Below are 20,331 nucleotides of genomic sequence, written 5' to 3'. Positions count from 1 at the left end.
ACACACACACACACACACACACACACACACACACACACACACATACACACAGAGGACACATTCACATGCATGCACATGTGTACATGCAAGTTGTCAGTGCTCTTTGTCCCTTAAAATTACTTTATGTGAGCACTGATTTTCCTTATCTGTATATATGTTGTGTCCCCACCCCCAGTAGAAAGCCAGCCTATTGAGCTCAGGGATTATTTTTGGTTTGCGATTTTGTGCCCCTGGCACATAGCACAGTGTCCTCCAAATAGCAGACCATTAATAAACATTTGTTTCTCGTTAAATTTCAGGAGGAGACCGAAGTCAGAGTCTTCCCTCAAACCATTCCTTCTCTGCCATGGATGATAGGTCTCTGGGTTACAGAATTACAGGAAAGTCTCCATGATTAACCTCATATGAATCTGACAGGAGTGTCTAAATGTCTGCCCCAGGATCAGAGAATCATGTATCTGGAGTTGGAAGGATCCCCAGAGGCTGGCTACTCTAACCATTTCATTTTACAGTGAAGGAAACTGAGATATGGGGAGGTTAAAAGACTTGACCAAGATTAAACAGGTAGTTTAAGTGTCAAGGGTAGAATTTGAATCCATGTCCCATGACTCCAGAATTAGTGATCATTAAGGAGGCTTTTTGTGACAATGATGATAGTAACAACAACAATAATCCAAATTTATATACTTTATTATTTGCAAAATGATTTACATATATGATTTTATTTGATTCCCACTGAAAACCAGTGCAAACTCTCCTAAAAGGTGAAAAAAATTCTTTGTGTACCCTGATATTATTGTTTGATTTCCTTCTGTTGTTTAGTCCTCTTTCAGTCATGTCAGACTCTTCGTGACCCCATTTGGGGTTTTCTTGCCAAAGATACTGGAATGGTTTGTCATTTCCTTCTCCCGATCATTTTTACAGATGAGGAAACTGAGGCAAACAGGGTTAAGTGACTTGCACACAGCTAGTAAGTGTCTGAAGCCAGATTTGAACTCAGGAAAATAAATATATCTGACTCCAGGCCTGGTGTTCTATCCACTGTGCCACCTAGCTGCCCTTTAATTTTCTAGTCGCCTATTTTTTTTCTCTCTCCCTTGTGGTCACATGTTCCTCCTTGTTTACTTCAAGACTTGCTTTGCTAACGAAAGCCTGGGCTAAATAGTGGATGAGAAAGAAGATGAAAAGATCAAAAGCATCCATATTCCTCAGGAAAATGGTTAATATAATATGCACTTATCCGCATGGTATAGAAGAAAGCCCTGGGTTCAGATCCAAGCTCTGATACTTAGTTCTGCGGCCGTGAACAAGGCATTTACTCCTTTTGAGCCTTCATTTCCTCAATTCTGAAACGGGATAGTAAGATTTACTATACAAGCATTTTGTAAACCTCAAATCACTACATAGATGCATGGACCTTGTACTAGCTAGGTGGTACAGTGGATAGATAACTGGACCTATAGTCAGGCAGTCCTGAGTTCAAATCCTGCCTCAGACACTTACTAGCTATGCAATTCAGAGAAAGTCTCTTATCCTCTGTCTGACTCAGATTCATCATCTGCAAAAATCAGGATAATTATATCATCTGTCTCCCATGTTTTTTGTTAGGACAAAATGAGGTAATATTTTTAAATTTCCTTGCAAACTTTAAAGTGATATATATTATATATAGTGATATATATGAATATATAGTGATAATATATAGTAATAACATTATATATAGTGATATATGTATCTGTATATATACATTATATATAGCAGATGCATATATATATATATTATATATATATGTATATGTATGCATCTGCTAGTGGTGAGGATGATAATGACAGGAAGTGGAGGCTGGTTGGTTCTATACAGAAAGTGGATAACAAATGAATGACTCCTTTGCTACATATGGAATTTTTAAAGTTTTAGAGGTTGACCTTCAGTGTGAAGGGGACATATTCTATTGGAAATTTACGGGAGGAAATGGACAAAAATTGCAGAGGTAAAGAAAGTAAGGATGCCCTGTAATCTGTATCATGGGAGGAAGTAGTTACTTCAGTGAGATAATGGATCCATGGTACTGCAGAATCCTTGCTACTAGGAATGATTGAGGATAGTGGATAGAAGGCCAAACTTGGAATGAGGAAGACCTCAGTTCATGTCCTCTCTCTTACACATGTTAACTACACGATCATCAGAATGTCTATTAACTGTTCTATGCCCCCAAGCAACTTTCCAAGACCATAAATCTTAGAGGGCAGTGAGATGGTGCAGTGGATAGAATGCTGAACCAGAAGTCAAGAAAACCTGAGTTCAAATCCAGCCTCAGACACTTGCTAGCTGTGTGAACATGAACAAGTCACTTAACCTCTTTGCCTCAGTTTCCTCATCTATAAAATGAGGATAATAATAACTCCTACCTCCCAAGGTTGTCAGGAGGATAAAATGAGATAATAATTGTAAAGTGTTTGGCACAGTTCCTGCACATGGTAAACACCATTTAAATGTTAGCTATTATTATTACAAGTCACAGAGTTGTAGATTTGCCAGTCTGTACCGGAGAAGAGAGTTTCTCTATCAGTCTCTCTCCACACTGATATAATCATAGGTTTTGATTGATTCCCTCCTCCCCCCCAAAAAAAGTGCTTTTGTTGTTTCTGGTTTTTTTTTTCCTACATTAAGAGCTACATGAATGCTATTGGGGATGCTAATTCTGATGTGGCCACATCCAACATTTAATTCTCACAAATGAAAAAGAAAATGAAATTAGTTTAAATTTACTTAAAATAAAAAAAAACAAATATATAGTACATATCTCTTGGGAGTACGGAGAGAAGGGGAGTTGGAAAGGGAGACTCCAATTCCTGTGAGCAGGGATAGGATCCTGCCTCCCAAAGGGGTTGCAAATCCCTGGGATTTGGAATTATCTCCTTTTGCAGATGTGAATAGTAAGGAAGAGAAATGTACTCGCTCAAAGCCAAACTATCAGCATTAACTTTAGAATGGTGAATGCCTTCTAACCCATCTGGAAAACTGCTTCTCCCTAACAAGAAGGACATCTCCCAAAGTGCTGGCTCTGTATAGTTTGATATGGCCTTCACTCCCTCTAGATGCATTTCACCAGCCTCTCTCTTCTCCCTTCTGTCAGATGCCCAGTGACTGTGCTGATGCTAAGTATGAGAGACCTAGTTACTGTTTTTGACCAGTTATTAACTCACCACTAACAATCATTGTAAATTTAAAAGAAGTATTTTTCATTTTTCATGAAAAATGGTTTTCATGCCTGGCCTTTCCCTGTTATTATGCAGTTTACTCTCCATTATCCACACTATTGCAGGAGAGCAATGGTGTGTATAATTGAAACCATGAATGATCCACTCAACCAGGTCAGAGCTGTGGTTCCCTGGCAGCTTAGTACCCTGATGTCCATCTTTCACACAACCATAGAATATTGGAGCAGTAAGGGAGCTGAGACATGCAGTGAAAAGTATGCTGTGTTTACAATTATGATACCTGGGTTCAAACCTCAGCTCTTCCACTTACAACTTGCATGATCTTAGGAAAGTTAGACAACTTTCTTAGGCCTCAGTTTCCTCATCTATAAAAAGAAGCAGTTGGATGTAATGATGTGTAAGGTCAATTCCAGCTTGAAATCAATCAGTCAACAAGTCAGGGAGACCCGAGTTCAAATCCAGCCTCACTTACCAGTCCTATAACCCTGGGCAAGTCACTTAACGCTGATTGCATCAAATGGATAAATAAATTTATTACAAATCAAGATTCTCTGCTTTATCTGTGATCTTGACCATCTCTTCCAATCCCTTCATTTTACAGATGGATAAATTAAAACTTAAGAAGAAAAAGGAATTGGCCCAAGGTCAAACAACTATATGATGATAATGTTGGACCTGGAATGATAAGATCTTATGTTGAAAACTGGAAGGGAACTGAAAACTCATCTAGTTCAACTGCCTCATTTTTTTTGGATTTGGAAACTGAGTCTCAAATATGTTACTTGATATGCCCTAAATGATGCAAGTAATAAGTAGAAGAGTCATGATTTTTACCCAAGTTCTAAGATTCCAAATCCAACACTCATTCTACTGCAAACACATTGTTTACCTAACTCTGGTCTCAGCTTCCAGGCTAGGGTTTACTTTTCCTCTCTACCTTTCCCTTATTTTCATGATAATATAACCAAAACAGGATTTGAAGGAAGCATTTCTCTTAAAAACAGAAATTTAGAGCTGGAAGAAACCTTAGAAGCTATGTAGTCTAGGCTCCTCATTTTAAAGATAAAGAAACTGAGCCTCAGAGAAGTGACTTGATCGAGGCCTCACAATTATCAGTCAGACCTGGAAATTAAATCAGATGTTCTAACTTCAAATCCACTAGACCAGTGCTGTCAAACTCAAACAGAAAACAGGGGCCACTAAACCATACATAAAGCTCCCTGCAGGCTATATATTGACTAAGAAAATCACATTTTAATGATGTGTTTTATATTATATTTTTATTTATTTTGTTAAATATTTCCAAATTTCCTTTTAATCTGGTTCAGTGGGTCAGACTCCAGAGAGCTGTGGCCTTCATGTGGCCTGCTGGCCTCGTGTTTGACCCCCCTGCTCTAGACCATGCTGAATAACTGTTCACAGAAACAGAAGTTACCAGTGGGGCTTCCTGTAAGATTTCCTTCTGAACATGGCGTTACATGTGAAAGCACCTTTAAAGTCAAGGGTGTACTCAGTGTTTCCAACAATTGTAAGTGTCTTTTTTGCATTCCTATTTCATTGATGAGAGTAATCTACACCTTAATACACAGTCTTCATGAATAAGTATGGCCAAACATTTATTCCTTGAGGGTCAAGCTTTTGATGCCAAGGCTCTCCTATACTTACGTAATCCTGAAAGGAGCTCTTCAGTGGAGGCTACAGCTATCACCCTTGAATGGTTATCTTTCATTGGGAATTCTCCCTTGGGATAGTGATTTGGAAAACTTATTCTAATAATAGATAGCATTTTATTGTGCTTTAAGATTTGCATGGCACTTTAAAATATTTTGTCATTTGATTTTCACAACATGCCTAGGTGTCAGGTGCTATGGTTTTTATGTACATTTTACAGTTGAGGCAATACAAATCAGCAGAGGTTCCATGACTTGCCCAAGGTCACACAGCTACTAAGTGGCACCACCTAGCTGCCTCAAGCAAACAGAATCCATTTTTCTTTTTGAATCTTCCTCTGCTGTAGTTTGTGATGCCTCCATGGTATCCTTATTCCTTCAAGACCCAACTCAAATCTATTCAAATACCACCTCCTATACAAACACTTTCAGGTTCCTACCCGGTGAGAACATTCCATTCTTCCACAAAATTCCTTTGTACTTAACTGTGTCTATACATTATATTGAGTTATCTACGTAGATGTTGTTTTCTTGAAAAGAGAATATCAACTCCTTGAGGTCAAGAACTGTTACATTTTTGTCCTTCAATCTTCAGTTTCCCTAGCAGAGTGCCTGGCATGTAGTGGGTGGTTCATATTCTATAGGGACCAGCAGCTATTTGAAAGCAGAGAATCTTGATTTGTAATAAATTTATTTATTCATTTGATGCAATCGGCTTTAAGTGACTTGCCCAGAGTTACAGGGCTATTAAGTGAGGCTGGATTTAAACTCGGGTCCCCCTGACTCCAGGGCCAGTCCCCTAACTACTTCATCACCTAGCTGCCCCTATAATAAGTTTTTTGAAGCACCCAGGTTGCTTGATCAAAGAGCTGACCATAGTCCCTTTCCTAGTGGAGTCCTACACTATTCTCTAAGCACAAAAAGTGACAACTCGCCTTTGAACCAGGATCTTAACATTAAAATTTATCTTTGTATAGGTTCGCTTCTAATGTCAATTAAGCTGACAACAGAGATGGGTTAATCCTTGGTCATACTTTCATTAATGAGATTGATACCTGAAGGTGAAATGAATATGGAAATGTTGCCTGGTCACACCATTTGTTTCTATCCAGTTGGCCTTTTCCGCCTGCAAGAGGTCTGCCCAAAGCAGCCTATTTCTATTTTTTTCCCCCTCTGGAAGAGCATCCTGTTTACATATCTTTCCAGACTTTGTTTACTCAAAAATTTCCACTTAAAGACACCAAGTCTGCACAGATCTTTATAACCAAAACATATGCATACATAGATGCATAAATTACTTCTTGAATACTAGCACTGATGTTTGATCAGGTGTACTTTTCTCCACTTGTGCTTGAATAAGACTTTACACAATGAATGCTTGAGCTGTACTTTCCTTATGAGATTCATCCTAACTCTGTAGGGCTCCTGTCATTGTCCTTTCAGAAGTCTACCATATCCGTGTTTCTCAGTGGCAGGAGAGCTGAATTCATCTGAGCCAATCATATCCCTCTAATTTCCATTTTCATAATCCACCCACCCTCCAGTATTACAAGTGTGACTTTCATTTTGAGGACAGAGCAAGTCATTAAATGGATATGCAGTCCCTTTAGAAGGGTACTTATCACCCATGAAGAATCTTACTGCCAAATCTTAATAGTCTTTCGTACAACAATGGCCCAAACTCACTATCAAGATTGAGAGGAACAGCTCTAATGGGCTTCACTGAACGATCTCTTGGTAAAATAGATTAAATCCCTAAAATGTGTGTGTGTATATGTTGGGGCGGGGGAACTATGTTAGGGTAAAAACCAAATAGATGAGGGAAACACCTCTGCTTTCCCTTCAGCTTGACTGAGTATAACCTTGAGATAGAGATAAGCCTACTCAGAACTACCTGAAGTTGATGGAACTTACATTTGTGAAAACAAAAAATCAACAGATGAACAGAAATGTCACTTCACTGTTGGGATGAAACTCTCTCTCTCTCTCTCTCTCTCTCTCTCTCTCTCTCTCTCTCCATATATATATATATATATATATATACACATATATATTTCAAATAAAACAAAATATTTCAGGCTTTATCAGAAATTTATACCAGGATTAGAAGATGACTCTCAGTTTATTTAATTACAGTGTTCTCTGGAGGGTTTCTATGTATTTTAAGTTCTGTTGTGTGAAAGGGGGATTAGACTTGTTCTGCATGGTGTAAGAGGGCTAAACCACAAACAACTGATAGAAGTTAAAGAGGGGTCAATTGGGACTCCATGTGAGGGAAATCCATGGTTAAAGAGGTCCCAAAGCAGAATAGGTTGCCTCATGAGGCAGTGAATTCAATTTACTGTCACTAGAGGGTTTAAGATAGAGGCTAGATGGCCACTCTGGGGAGAAGGAAGATGTCCTTATTCATGTTAAAGTTGCTCTAGATGGCTTCTGTAATTTCTTCCACCTTCCATCCTTCTAAGTCAACTCTTCCCTCAAACCTGTTTGTTTAGGATAACTTGATATTGGTTGGTTCACACATTTCTTGACAATCCAGGAGGAATTTGGGAATATGGACAAGAATAGTGTTGCTATATAACTTTAAAAAAATTGAGATCAGGGAAAGGAGAAGAAGGAAATTACATTTTTCAGTGTTGAGTCCCAATTGCAGTGCGGTTTATTAGATACTCCTTTAAATTTCTGCTCAAGCACCACCTTTAAGATGAGGCCTTTCCTGTTGCCTTCCCACTCATTTGAATTGCTAGTGCCTTCCCTCTCTAAATTACCTCATATCTATTTTGTATATAAGTATGTGGGTATATGTCATCTCTTCTGGCTAGACTATCAAATCAGCCAGACAGGGACTTTCTTTTACTATCCTCAGTGCCTGGGATAGTACCTGAAACATACGAGGACCCTGAATGAATGAATAAAAATGAAACTGACATATATATAATGTATATATATATATAATATGTATAATGTAACTGTTGAATAAAAATGAAACTGACATATATATATATAATGTGTATATATATGTATGTATAATGTAACTGTTGAAAAGCACAAGGGAAAGGTTTAGGGACCATGGTTTGTGATTCCAAAAGAAGACAAGCCAGGGAACATTTTTATTTTGAAGGCTATTTCTGGTGGGAAGCTTAGTACCTCTATAAAAGACACTCTTCTTCTTCTACTAGTTTGACTTAATCTTAGAAACTAGGGCAGAGCCAGGAATCTCTCAGTGAATCCAGGGAATCTGTGACTTCCTTAGCTCCTTGAGTCTATGAAGACAAAATTTCATTCATTCAGTTTCTACTAATTTGTGGTTTGCTTTAATTCTTTCATGGACCATGCAATTCTTTTCTGAAGTATAATATTTATCTTCCATTTTGAGTCTTCGGAGTTTTTCCTTGTGAATAAGGAGAATGTGTTAGTTCTTTCAAATTAGTAGCTGAAGACATTAAGGAATCCTTCAAAGTGTCCTCAGGTTCTGGTCGTGACAACTGGTAGAGTTTAATTTAGAATCATGCATTTGGAGGGACTTCAGAGAATATTTAGTTCAACCCCTCACTCCCAGAAAAAGGGAAGAGTTTGTCCAATATTACAAAGTTAATGGTCCCATACGTAACTTTCCAGTTGATCCCAGAGATGTTACTTTATCCAGAGATGCAAATAAAATTTTCCCCGGTGTTTTCTTTTGTGTCATATAAAGATATCTTATCTTTAGATCACTTTTTCATTTCTACATTCTTCTAGGGGAAATATATGTTCAAATTTGTAATTCTCTACCTCCTCCAATCAAAAATCACTTTGAGGTTCATACACAGTTATATCCATATTATAGATATGATATATCCACATCATATTCTCCATATAAATTGTGTCACATCTTTTAGAGGATCCTTTAACTGGCATTGGGATCCTTAGCAAATCATTTAACTTCTGAGTCATCAGGCAACTCTCTAAGAATAAAATTTGCATAACAATTGCTGTTGATGGAGGGAATTTCCTCAGGAGCCTTTCTTACAATAAAGGAATCATAGGTTTAAACAAACAGAAAATCTGTTATGTAGATTTATTATGAATTGTCATTTTCTTCAGCTCCTAAATTAAGGGTAGCCCTAAATTTACAATATAGAGGAAAAGAATTGTATTTCTTTAAGAATAATCTATAATTCAGACCAAGTGCCATCTGACTATATTTGTGAATAAAATATATATCCTAGAATGTACATGTAAGCATATGTGTGCATAACACAGATGTTTGGTTTGATATATTCATATGTACAGACTCAGATATTGGTGCACAACATTGAAATGAGGGATCCCAGGAAGCACAAGATGTCTGGATGTCATTTGGGTTTTGGTAGTTGTGAGATATCACATCTTTGTTGAGAAATATGTCTTTAAATTTTACCATGAAAAAGAAGTAAGAATTTTTTTTTCCTGAAAGGGGAAGCTGTTGGATTTAGTTTAATGAGTAATGTGATGATCAGAAACCTTGGAGGAAGAAGGAGGGGGGCCTGTGTTTGGAACCGGTGTTAATGCAAACTTCTGGTGTTTCTGAGATTGGATTGCTCTAGAGCTCTCAAGCAGATAGCTTCATATAAATTGCAAGAGCAGATACTGTTAGTGATGAAAAAATAATTTTAGAGCTCATGATGTCAACTCCTAACATTTTATAGTGGAGGAAGGTGAGGCCCAGAAAGTGAAGTGAGTTGCCCAAAGTCACATAACTAGTAAGTGGCAAAGTAATTGAACCCAGGTTTTCTGACTCCAAGTTGAACATTCTTTCCACTGTACCATATTACATAGCCCTTTCTTCAGGTACATAGGAGAAGAAAAACATGAACTTTTCTGAGCATTTTATCTCTAAGATTCTGTTCTCTTCCCCCTCTAAACATTATGCAAACTGGTCAAGTTTTGGCAGATAGAAAGAAGGAATTTATTATAGCCCAATTGATTTAACTGAGCTAACTACTTGTAAGACCAGAGAGTTGTACAACAAATAACATACTAAGTGTACTTGGTAACTTATAGTGACTAGACCCAAATATACTTCATCCTTGGGGACTGAAAAAAAAAAGTGACATATGTAAGAGCTGAGCCATTGTCAGTAAACTTTGAAGATAATGGAGGAAAAAAAAGTATGTGGGAGATGAGCAAATATTTTACTGATTTCAAAAAAAAAGAAAAATAATTGATTCTGTATATTAGAAATCATTGAGCCTGACTTTAATCCCTGATTAGAATACTAGAACATATTTTAAAAGGACATAACTAAAGTACAGGTCAGACATATTTTAAAAGGACATAACTAAAGTACAGGTCAGACCATGTCATCCCCCTGTTCACAAAGATGGAGTGCCTCTGTATTGCCATTTCTAGATCTTCTCTTCACTCTCTGGACTTTACTACCTCACCAGTAGACTTCTCACACTGGATATGTCTTCATGCTTAGACCCTCTCCCCTAACTGGTGAGTCCCTGGCCTGAATCACCATTTCACAAGGTGCTCAGGATACGTGCCCACTTCATTGCCAGCACCATTCCTCATTTTCTGGAATTGTCCAATTACTCAACAATAACTTTGACCACACTTGAATACCCATCCTTCATTTCTAGGTCTCATTCATGTTGTCTTCCCCATTGGAATGTAAGCTTCTTTAAAGTAGGGATTGTCTTTACTGCTTATATTTTTATTCCCAGCACTTAATACAATGCCTGAGGATGTAGTAAGCATTTAATAAATGTTCTCTCTCTCTCTCTCTCTCTCTCTCTCTCTCTCTCTCTCTCTCTCTCGATAAGCCCCTCACAATCTAACTCTAACTGATTCCCTGCTTGCTCCTGCTGCATATAGTTTGTCACTAAGTCCCACTATTTTTCCTTTTAATTGTTTTCCTCATTCATTCCTTCTTTTTTTCCACATTACTACCCTCCCTGGTTCAAGACCCTCAGAGTTACACAGTTTTCTCCTCCCTGGAATTCTTACATTCGATCTTGGTTCTCTTATAATCTATCCTACATTCCTATCAACATAGTGTAGTATTCTCCCCATACATGATGCTCCAACTCTTTCCTCCATGCCTTTATACAAACTGGCTTGCTGGCCTGAAAGGTTCTCTCTATCTCTCTGATCTTCTAACTTCCTTCAAGGTATAGCTAAAATGTCACCTCCTAAGGGCCTTCCTGATTCCCTTAGTGATTAACAACTCCTGAAACTACTTATTGTGTTTCCATTTTTACATTTATCTAAATTCACTTTGTGTCCTTCTGAAAGAATGTAAACTCCCTGACCTCTTGAGGAGAGAAATTTTCTTTTCTTTTTTTTGATCCCTATTGTTTGGCACAGAACCTGTAATACTATAAATGCTTAATAAAGGTTTGTTGAATTGAATAGAAAAGGGATGGATAGTGAATATCTAGAAAAGGAAATTGTGATCACAAAGAACCAACCTATTTTAATTAAGAACAGGTCATGCCTAACTTGAAAACCCGCATCAAGGGCATTTTTGTAAAGATAATAAACTTAGATTTTATAAGCTATTTGACAATGCTTCTCTTGCCATTCTTGTAAAAAAAAATTACAGAGATGTGGGCTAGATGATAGGAGAGCCAGGTAGATTAAAAATTTGTTCAAATTACTGAATGCAAAGAGAATACATTAATAATATCATGTCTTACTTGGAAAAAGATCTCTAATGGTATTCCCCCAAAGACTCATGCTTTACCCATGTTGGGAAAGTCACTTCACCTGTCTCAGTCTCAATTTGCTCATTTATAAAATGAGAAGTTGGACTATTTGGACTCTAAGGTCTAAATGATTCTGTGTAGGAATTCCCTATGACAGTACAGATAACCTACACATAACTTGTAATCTTAGATACCTGAGGCTTGGAGATATTCAGTGACTTGCCAAAGGTCACACAGCTATTCATTATTAGAGACAGACTAGAGAAGCACATTCAGAATCCCTTCCCTCTCTATGAAACCCCCAAATTTTATAAGTGTGCTATTTATCATTTTAATGCACATTACTAAATATGTTCAATATTTAAGAACATGGACAGATCCTTAAGACGCCACAGCAAAGGCCTCAATCAATATTGACAATAAAGTGTTTATGACTACATTTTGGATCAGGTGCTTCCTATACCTAAGTATATTATGAGATTTCAGTCAAAAGTGATGACAACATTTGTGATGTTACTCTTCTTCCAAACCAGTGTAATGGGGATAATTAAGGCCCCCTTTCATGTGCTCTGGCTAGAGTGCACCCCCATTGGAGCATTTGGGGAGTTAAGAAGGATTTCTCTGGCCACAGACACATGTGGCTTATCACTGAAGGCTTGAACTTTAACATGACAAAACAAACCTACATTGTTCCCTTTGTCCCCATGATGACAGAAAGGGAGAAATAACTTCTACTCTCACTTTTTTTCTTACTTCTCACTTATTTTCTTCTCTCTAGCCATTTCCCAGGTTCCTTCATTATGGGAAGGGGTTTTCCTTTCAAAGAGCAGCAGGCAGCAATAGAAAGGAAGATGTCAATGACTCTATTACCCCCCCAATATACACACCAGTTCCAGCTAGCTAGTTAAAATCCTCTCTACAACCAAATTGCTGACTCATTCATTGCTTGAGGAGAGAGAAGTCCCTAAAAAAATGTTCCCTTTGACTTAGGAAATTGTAAAAACATGAGTCAATAATTCTCCTTTTACAACTCAGAGCCCCCAAAAAAAAACTGTGCTAAAATATACTATAGTGGTAGAAATTGAATTCTTTCATCTATTAATTCTGTCTGCTGCTTTTGACATACACAGACTAACAGTGGTTAACTACATTCATCATAATAACCTGCTTAAAAAACAATCACCCAGAAAGGTGGACAAGCTTTGTTAAGAAATTGAGATTAGTTTTGGGAACTCGGCACAGACCTTGGTGAGAGAGACACACAGAGGGAGACAGAGGTAGAGGGAATATATATATATATATATATATACATATATATATATATATATTTGTAGAGAGAGGGAGAGAGAGAGGGAGAGAGGGAGGAAGGACAAAGGGAACGAAAAACCGACAGTTCTGGTCTCAGCAGCCCTACAGTTGGAGCAATGCAGCATCTGTTCCATGTCTCTTGTTTATGATTCAATCACACATCTCTGGTCAGCGAATCTTAGCATCTGCTCCTCAGAACAGTCTTCATACGATTCCTCAGCTCCTCCTTTGCTCAGGGTTATTCTCACTGTATTTGTACTTCATGTGTTCACCCTTTCTCCTATCAAGTAATTTCAGCTTTTTCAATCCCTAAAGATGGGAGAGATTAACTTGTCAGTCAAAGTCCAGCCTCTTTAAGTCACAGGGTCAATACAGGACTCTGGCAATTCCAATAGAGTCTTATACTAGTAAACCTGTCAAAAAAAAAAAAAAGGAAATTTCTTGCATGACCTTTTCTTGGTGACCCCTACAAGCCCACAATGACCACCAGTTTTCTTTCCATATCCTTTGATTAAAGAAGTCAATTCAAATAATCTGCAGTGTAAATAATTCACTTTCATCTGCAAGTTCTTTGAGTGGGTGAGTTCATCTAAGGGATGAGGTTCATCTAAGCTTGGTGACTTGAACTCATTGAAGAACTATTAGATAATCTCTAACCATCTTTTTCAGTTTGCATTCAATTTCTTGCCGAACATTTTTTGTCTCTTTTCCAATCTGAAGATCATTTTACTTAAGGAAAATTGGGAGAAAAAGTTCTGCTTTCTGTCATCCATTAATATTGTCTTATCCATCCAAACAAGTGGTCCTAGCTTTTCTTTAATCTTTTCCCCTCTTTCACACATCTCAGAAGTCCTTTTTCTTACCTTTACTTTCATCAAATTTCAGATAATTTTATATTTTAGTTCTCCTGGCATTATAGAACACTCTCCTTTAAAAAAATGTCCTAAGTCACTTGCAATTACTTTCATCTTCTGTACATGTCTTCTGAGAATTAGAGTTGATGTCTCTTTAGAGAGCTTCCCTTTACTTCCTTATTGGAATTATTTGAATTTATGTTCTCTGGAATTTGTTTTTGAGAATATCTGTATTTATTAAGCTCCTTTTTGGAATCTTAGCCTATCAGATCCTACACATCTCTTTTCTAAAGTTTCTGAAATCTCTCATCAAAAAATTTTAAGTGAATGGTAGACTCTATCCAGTTTTTCCCTACTAATCTATTAGGAAATCTAATAATGTCCTGGTTACCTCTTCCCATGTGTATAACAGTAATGAGTTCTTATAAGGCTAAGTCCTGGAACCTCTCTTTCTCTTGGGACTTCATCAGCCTCAATGAGATATAAACAGATTACTTGGGAAAAAAAAGTATATGTACATACATACATATCCCAAATATAAATGTAACATTAATTACACTATATTCATATATATATATACACAAATGTATTTTATATGTACATGTGTGTATATATTAAGAAATATATATATATACATATATACACAAATATATATATACACACACATTTCTACCTGATATAAATACAGCATAACCAAAATGGAGCTCATTGTCTTTGCCATCAAAGTCACCATTCTTCCAAACTATCCTATTTCTGTTATATGTATCACCCTTTTCCCAGTTAATTAATTTGGTAATTTGAGAATCCTCTTTGAATTTTTTCTTTCTCACCCTTCACATCAATCAATCGATCACTCAATCAACAATTATTTATTATGGCAACCATGTGCCAGGTATTCTTCTAGATCCTGGAGTTAGCAAGACAAACTGGCGTATAGACAAATAAGTAGATATTCTATATGCATATGTATATATGGTATACATATAATATACACACTATTTGTACCTTATATATACAATATATTAGTGTTGTACACATGTGTGTATACACATATATATTCTATTATATTAAAAGTAACTTTGGTTAGGCATAGCAGCTGGGGGGAAGTCAGAAAGGGCTTCATAAGGGGTATCAGTTTGGCACCTGTGTGAAGACTGAATTGGAGAGGAGAGAAATGGGAGGTAAGGAAACCAAACAGGGGACTATTGCAATCATATAGGTTCAAGATGACAAGGGCCTGAACTAGAGCAGTGGCTGGGTAAAGAGCAAAGGGGATGAATGCAAGAAATATTGTGGAAGTAGAATTAATTGGATATAGAATTTGAAGAAGAGCGGAGTTATGCTTGATTCTGAGATTGCAATCAGTTGTTAAGACCTATATTTTTTACTTCCATATTTTCTCCTCCATCTGCCCCCTTCCATCCAATGACACAGCCATTGCTCTAGTATAGGCTCTCACCACCACTATTACCCTGTACCATTTAACAACATTGTATTGCCTTCCCCAATCATTTTTCTCCTAAAGCATCCTTCACAGCTGTCAAATCATCTTCCAAAGGTACAGATCTGACCATGTTACTCCTCTGCTCCAAAACCTTTAGTGAATCTAGAATAATAATGATAATAATAATGATAAACATAAATTAACTCCTAATATTGGCATTTAAAGGACTCCATAATCTTCTATGTTTCCAGACTTATTCCATGTTACTTACCTTCATATACTATGTGATCTAACCATAAGGAATAAGGGACTATGGATCCCCTGTACCCCCATGTTATAGTATAATGTAACTTTAAAGGTTGAAACTGTTTAGTTTTTGCATCCTCAATATCTAGCATAATAGTTTCGTCTTAGCATGCATGTACTAATTTTTGTTGTTGAATTGAACTGCTTTGGTCAGAATCAGATCCAGAATAATTATTCTCCCCATCCTTTCCTCCAACAAATGAAGAATGAAGCTATCAGTTCAGCAAGGCAAGAATTTGTCATCTACTCTGCTTTTAGCAGAGAAGGAAGTCCAATAGAAGTCCAGGATGTTGACATCCACCATGATTACTGTACTCTGTCTCTGTACCATCTCTCTGATGAGAAGCATGGCAATCTACTGCCCTATTGCCCCAACTCACAATCCTTGTGATCCTGAGCTGTAGGCTGTCCAGGTCAAAACTCTCTTCTGGATTACCACCCACTGCTCCCTGGGTTCCAACCATGTCAGCACCATCCCTCTGGTGTCTCTGTCTCAACCTTTTCTACCCTTCCATTGTGCCCTTGGGAGCTTCCCCATTTGGGGAATTTGGCAACAAACTGTTCTTCATGTTAGATCTATACTGTCATCCTAGAAATTGTATGAATTTTATGTTTACTTGTATGTGTACATGTTGTCCCCATCTCTACAAAATGTAAGACTTCTTTCCTTCTGCCTTTATATCCTAACACATATGTGTGTGCTAGGCTATCTAGCACATAATAAACCCATAAATACTTTTTGAATTGAATTGCCTGGGAGAGAATTGAACTGACTTTCAAAACTTAAGATCTATTTTCTCTTTTTGGTTAGGTGTTCTGTAATATACTCCTACTACAATATTGCTTCTAATTCTTCCTCCATTTTCTTCCCTAAAATGTTTTCCATCATGTTTTAGTTCACCCCTGGTTCATGGACTTTCATATAAGAGTCTGTCTTCTGGATTTGCTGTACAATTCTCCTATTCTACTTTATTTAATTCATTCCCATGAATAACAAACAGTACATTCTTCTATTTCCATATCATAGTCACATATCACATTCCAACCCATTCTCAGTGATTCCCATCAGGTAAAAAGTGGCTGTACATGTGGTTTTATATGAAACTCACAGTAATTTTGTAAGATAGTATGTTAATTCTGCAAAATGATTAACAAAAAAAGATTCCCCGTGTGATAACAGAAAAAAACCTCTTTCTAATGCTAGTTGAGGAAGCTCATGTGGTACTGTTCACTGCCCATGAGGATAGGTCCAGATGCTATTATAGGTTATGATGTTTGCTTCCCAATTGGAGAGACTTCCCTTTTCACTCACAGATTTAGGCATTCAGTCTTTTTAGATAACAAATACCAAGCAGCTAGGGCCAACACCAAGATATGCTGCATTCAGCATAATGGGATCAGCCCTTTCCTTTCAACATCAATCGTTGCCCGGTTTATTTCTTTTCTTCTGGGATTTTTCAAAGTGAAGACCTTTAGCAGAAAAACAATTTAACAAGATAGACATTTAGTTCAATAGAAGAATTTTCTTGGTGTGAAAAATAAATTACAGAAAAGGACTTTGCTTCTGTGAGATAATTAATAAAAAGCTTCCCACGTGATGACAAATCTGACATCTTGTCTAATGTCTGGCAGAGAAGAAAGTGGCGAGAGTTGCATAGCGAGAATGAAACTGAACATTTCACAGCAAGACCAGGCCAGATCTGATCATTATTTCTAAGTGAGAAAAGGTCATCTTCTGTTTGTTAAATCAACATAACACTTGCCCTATATGTAGGAATATAGACCAATGCTGGCCTGATCTCTATTTAGATTTTGCTCATTTTAAGGAAAAGCAGTGTGGAAAATTCAAATTTCCTTCTTCTCTGGAGACACTTGACCTAAGACAATATTTATAGATATCTTTTTTCATTTTTTACAAAGTCTACTTTCAGGTTTTAATCTTTAAGGCCTGAGCATGCCCAAGGTTTGTTGACTGTCTCAGGGAGAGGCATAGAGGATAGAAAGCCTCAGGAAAACCTGAGTTTTATGTCTACCCCCTGTCACATATTGGCTGTGTGACCCTGAACAAGTTACCACTCCTTTGCCCTTGCTGCTTGCAACTAAGACTATATAAATTGCAAAGCAGGGACATTGGTAAGAGTTCCATATAGAAAAAAAGTCACTTATTGGGTTCAAAAGACCCCAAACAAATACAATTCAGTTTTTAACCTGATTCATTCACTTTTGGATGACAGTGACCACCCTGGATTTACACAAGAATAATTGTTTTTTTAATTCTGAAATGCAAGTTTTGTCCCAGAACATCAACTAGAATGGGTTTCTTCCTTCCAAGGCTCCAAAGAATCCCTAAAGTGAGTATTGGCCTGAGACTGTTTTTTTCCACTCTACCTACCTACAAAAAAGTCCCAAGGATTAGCTAGAGTTCACCCAGGTATCACTGTGGATAAATTTCAAATTGGTCATTAAGTTTTCTCCTTCGCTCTGCTTGGAGAAGTTGGAGAACAGAAGATGTGATTGATCTAATTGGCTTATAAGATTTAAGGGCAGAATTAACTAATTAGATGGGAAGATATGATGGGAAGCATGGAGTGATAGGGGCAGGACCTTGGACTACTTATCATTTAACTTGCTGAATTAGGATTGGTTATAGGTTTCTATTTGCTGGAAGACCAGTAAATTAATGCAAATTATTTTGCATGCTGCCTATATAAGATGTAGGTATATGAGGGATTTGGAACAGATATAGTCATAACATGTTATCACTGAATTGAAAAGTGTCCTGAGAGGACTATTTCAGACTATAGTTTCCTAAGAGGAGGTGTTGGCAGACCGTTATAATGTAGTCTCCCAGGAGGGAAGATATAATGTCACTGCTCTCCAATAGAGTCTCCTAGAAGGAGGAGATAGTGGTGGGTCTGATTCAGACTGTAACTTCCTACAAGGATGAGGTGGTGTGCTATCTGTAGTCTTCCGAGAATGTATCTACTATCCTAAAAGCAGAAAGCAGTGTTATATGCCCATTTCAGACTGGAATATCCTTGCTTCTATTATTTAAGTGAGGGAATATCAGAAAAAGGGGTCATTATTTTTGCTGTCTCTGCATTTTATCTGTATATGTACCTTCTCAATAGCAATACTACCTAGACCCAGCTCTGGACTTAGATTATTTGGAAATGGAGCTGAGTTCAAATTCCAGTTCTTCCATATACTATCTGTATAAACTTGGGAAATCACTTTATCTCTTTTGACTTGATCTGACAAATGAAGGGCTTGGGTTAGGTGATTCCCAAGGTCTCATTCTACTTGAAATCTTACATTCTTTCTATACTCAATAATTTTGAAAATATTAGTATTTAAAGCTGGGCCTTAGTTCTCCTACAGTAGCTATGCATTTCAGGGGATGTCCAACAGTGGGGATAGCTCTGCATGAGTTCCCTGTAGGAGCCACAAGCAATGAAATGGCCACACTCTTATTTCTTTCTTGCCAGCATAAAAGTGCTTCTTTGCTTGTGAGACAGTGAAGTACATTATGGGAGCTCAAGTATCCACAGAATTTTTTGGTTTACAGTCATATTTCAACAATGAAACTTTATGAAAAGAAATTGGTTAGGGTCTTAGCAAGTACAAAATTTTGCAGAGGAACCACCATACTTGTCACATCTGTTTGATATTGGTGCATTTTCCAAAACTCACTGCCAAAATAAGATGCCAGCAGCCTTGAGAGACATTACCACTCACCTCTTCCTTTTGGATATGAAATTAAAACCTAAAATTGTTGTGAAAATGCACAGCTCTGGGGGTAACTGCTGTGAGAAATGAATCAATGGGTGTTAAAATAGTCCTTCCCTTTGTTTCCTCAGGTGTTGCTGCTCACATTTGCAGAGGATTTGGAATGCATCCCTGGATTTCAGCAAAAGATATTTCGCATTGAACAGCCAGCTGAATTCATTGAAGACCAATTGATTCTAAACTGTAAGAAATGTCTAATGAAAAATCTGTTACATTCTGTCTGTACTCTTATCACATTTTGTCACTTTTTAGGGCCATGTTGGGCATGGATGCCCCATTAGAGAATAGCATTCTCTGGTGGGGGATGTCTATTTTGGAGAGAACAATTTGTTTTCTATGCATATTTTCTAATGCCAGGACTTGGCCTCCATGAAAGAATTTTGAGTTAGATCTTTGTCAGGATAGAAGGCAAGCAAAGTCAGTAATTGCCCTTATCATAGAAGCTTCATTCATTGGTCCCTTTTCTTGCATTTCATCCTCAGCTGACCTTTCCTGAAGCAGATACCACAGGGCAGGGAGTTGTTTTTTTCTATCTAAAGAATTACACTTTGTAAAGTAAATACAAATCATCTACCTGTGTTAAGATAGAGAGCTAAAGAGTGTAGCCTCTGCCTTCTCATTCATTAGAATGTTTACCTTTTTTCCTGACCTTGGCATTAATGACAGCATCAAAATATAGGTAAAAGAATGTTAGCTCATGTAAGTGTGGGATTTAAGAATACCAAATCCAAGTTTTTCCAGCTAATCAAGGGATATTTGGAGAGGTTCTGTTGCATATACTGTGCGGTTTTACTCTTTCTTAAAAACAAAAAGTATGTCTTTAGTATCTATGGCTACAGCCTCTTTCTAGTTACTACAATGTCATCATGATTTATCTGCATTAGGGCCACAGGACAGCAAAAAGCAGAAGTCTTGACCTGTATCACATCACAGTCACTAAAGATAAATTCGAGTTGAATAGAAGGCTCATGGACCCCATACTTAAAAGCTTTCAATGAAGAGCATGCACACTTGTGACTTAAACTTAAATATAGCCACCTTAAGGCTTTCCCAAGAAGAACAACT

General features: G+C 37.3%; 1 protein-coding gene across 2 annotated transcripts in view; it reads left to right on the top strand.

The window, feature by feature from the left end:
• Positions 1 to 20,331, top strand: part of CDH13 (cadherin 13) — a 1,255,388-nt gene that overhangs the window by 220,544 nt on the left and 1,014,513 nt on the right. For both annotated transcript variants that reach the window (XM_027850548.1, XM_027850547.1), the window contains exon 2: positions 19,338 to 19,449. In XM_027850548.1, coding sequence (XP_027706349.1) covers positions 19,338 to 19,449 — 112 coding nt within the window. The remainder of the gene's footprint in view (positions 1 to 19,337; positions 19,450 to 20,331) is intronic.

The sequence above is a fragment of the Vombatus ursinus genome, unplaced genomic scaffold (genome assembly GCF_900497805.2).
Source record: "Vombatus ursinus unplaced genomic scaffold, bare-nosed wombat genome assembly UNPS02009062.1, whole genome shotgun sequence".
In the NCBI taxonomy this organism is placed as follows: Eukaryota; Metazoa; Chordata; class Mammalia; order Diprotodontia; family Vombatidae; genus Vombatus; species Vombatus ursinus.
Note: the sequence above shows the minus strand (reverse complement) of the source record. Positions and strands in the feature narration are given on the sequence as shown.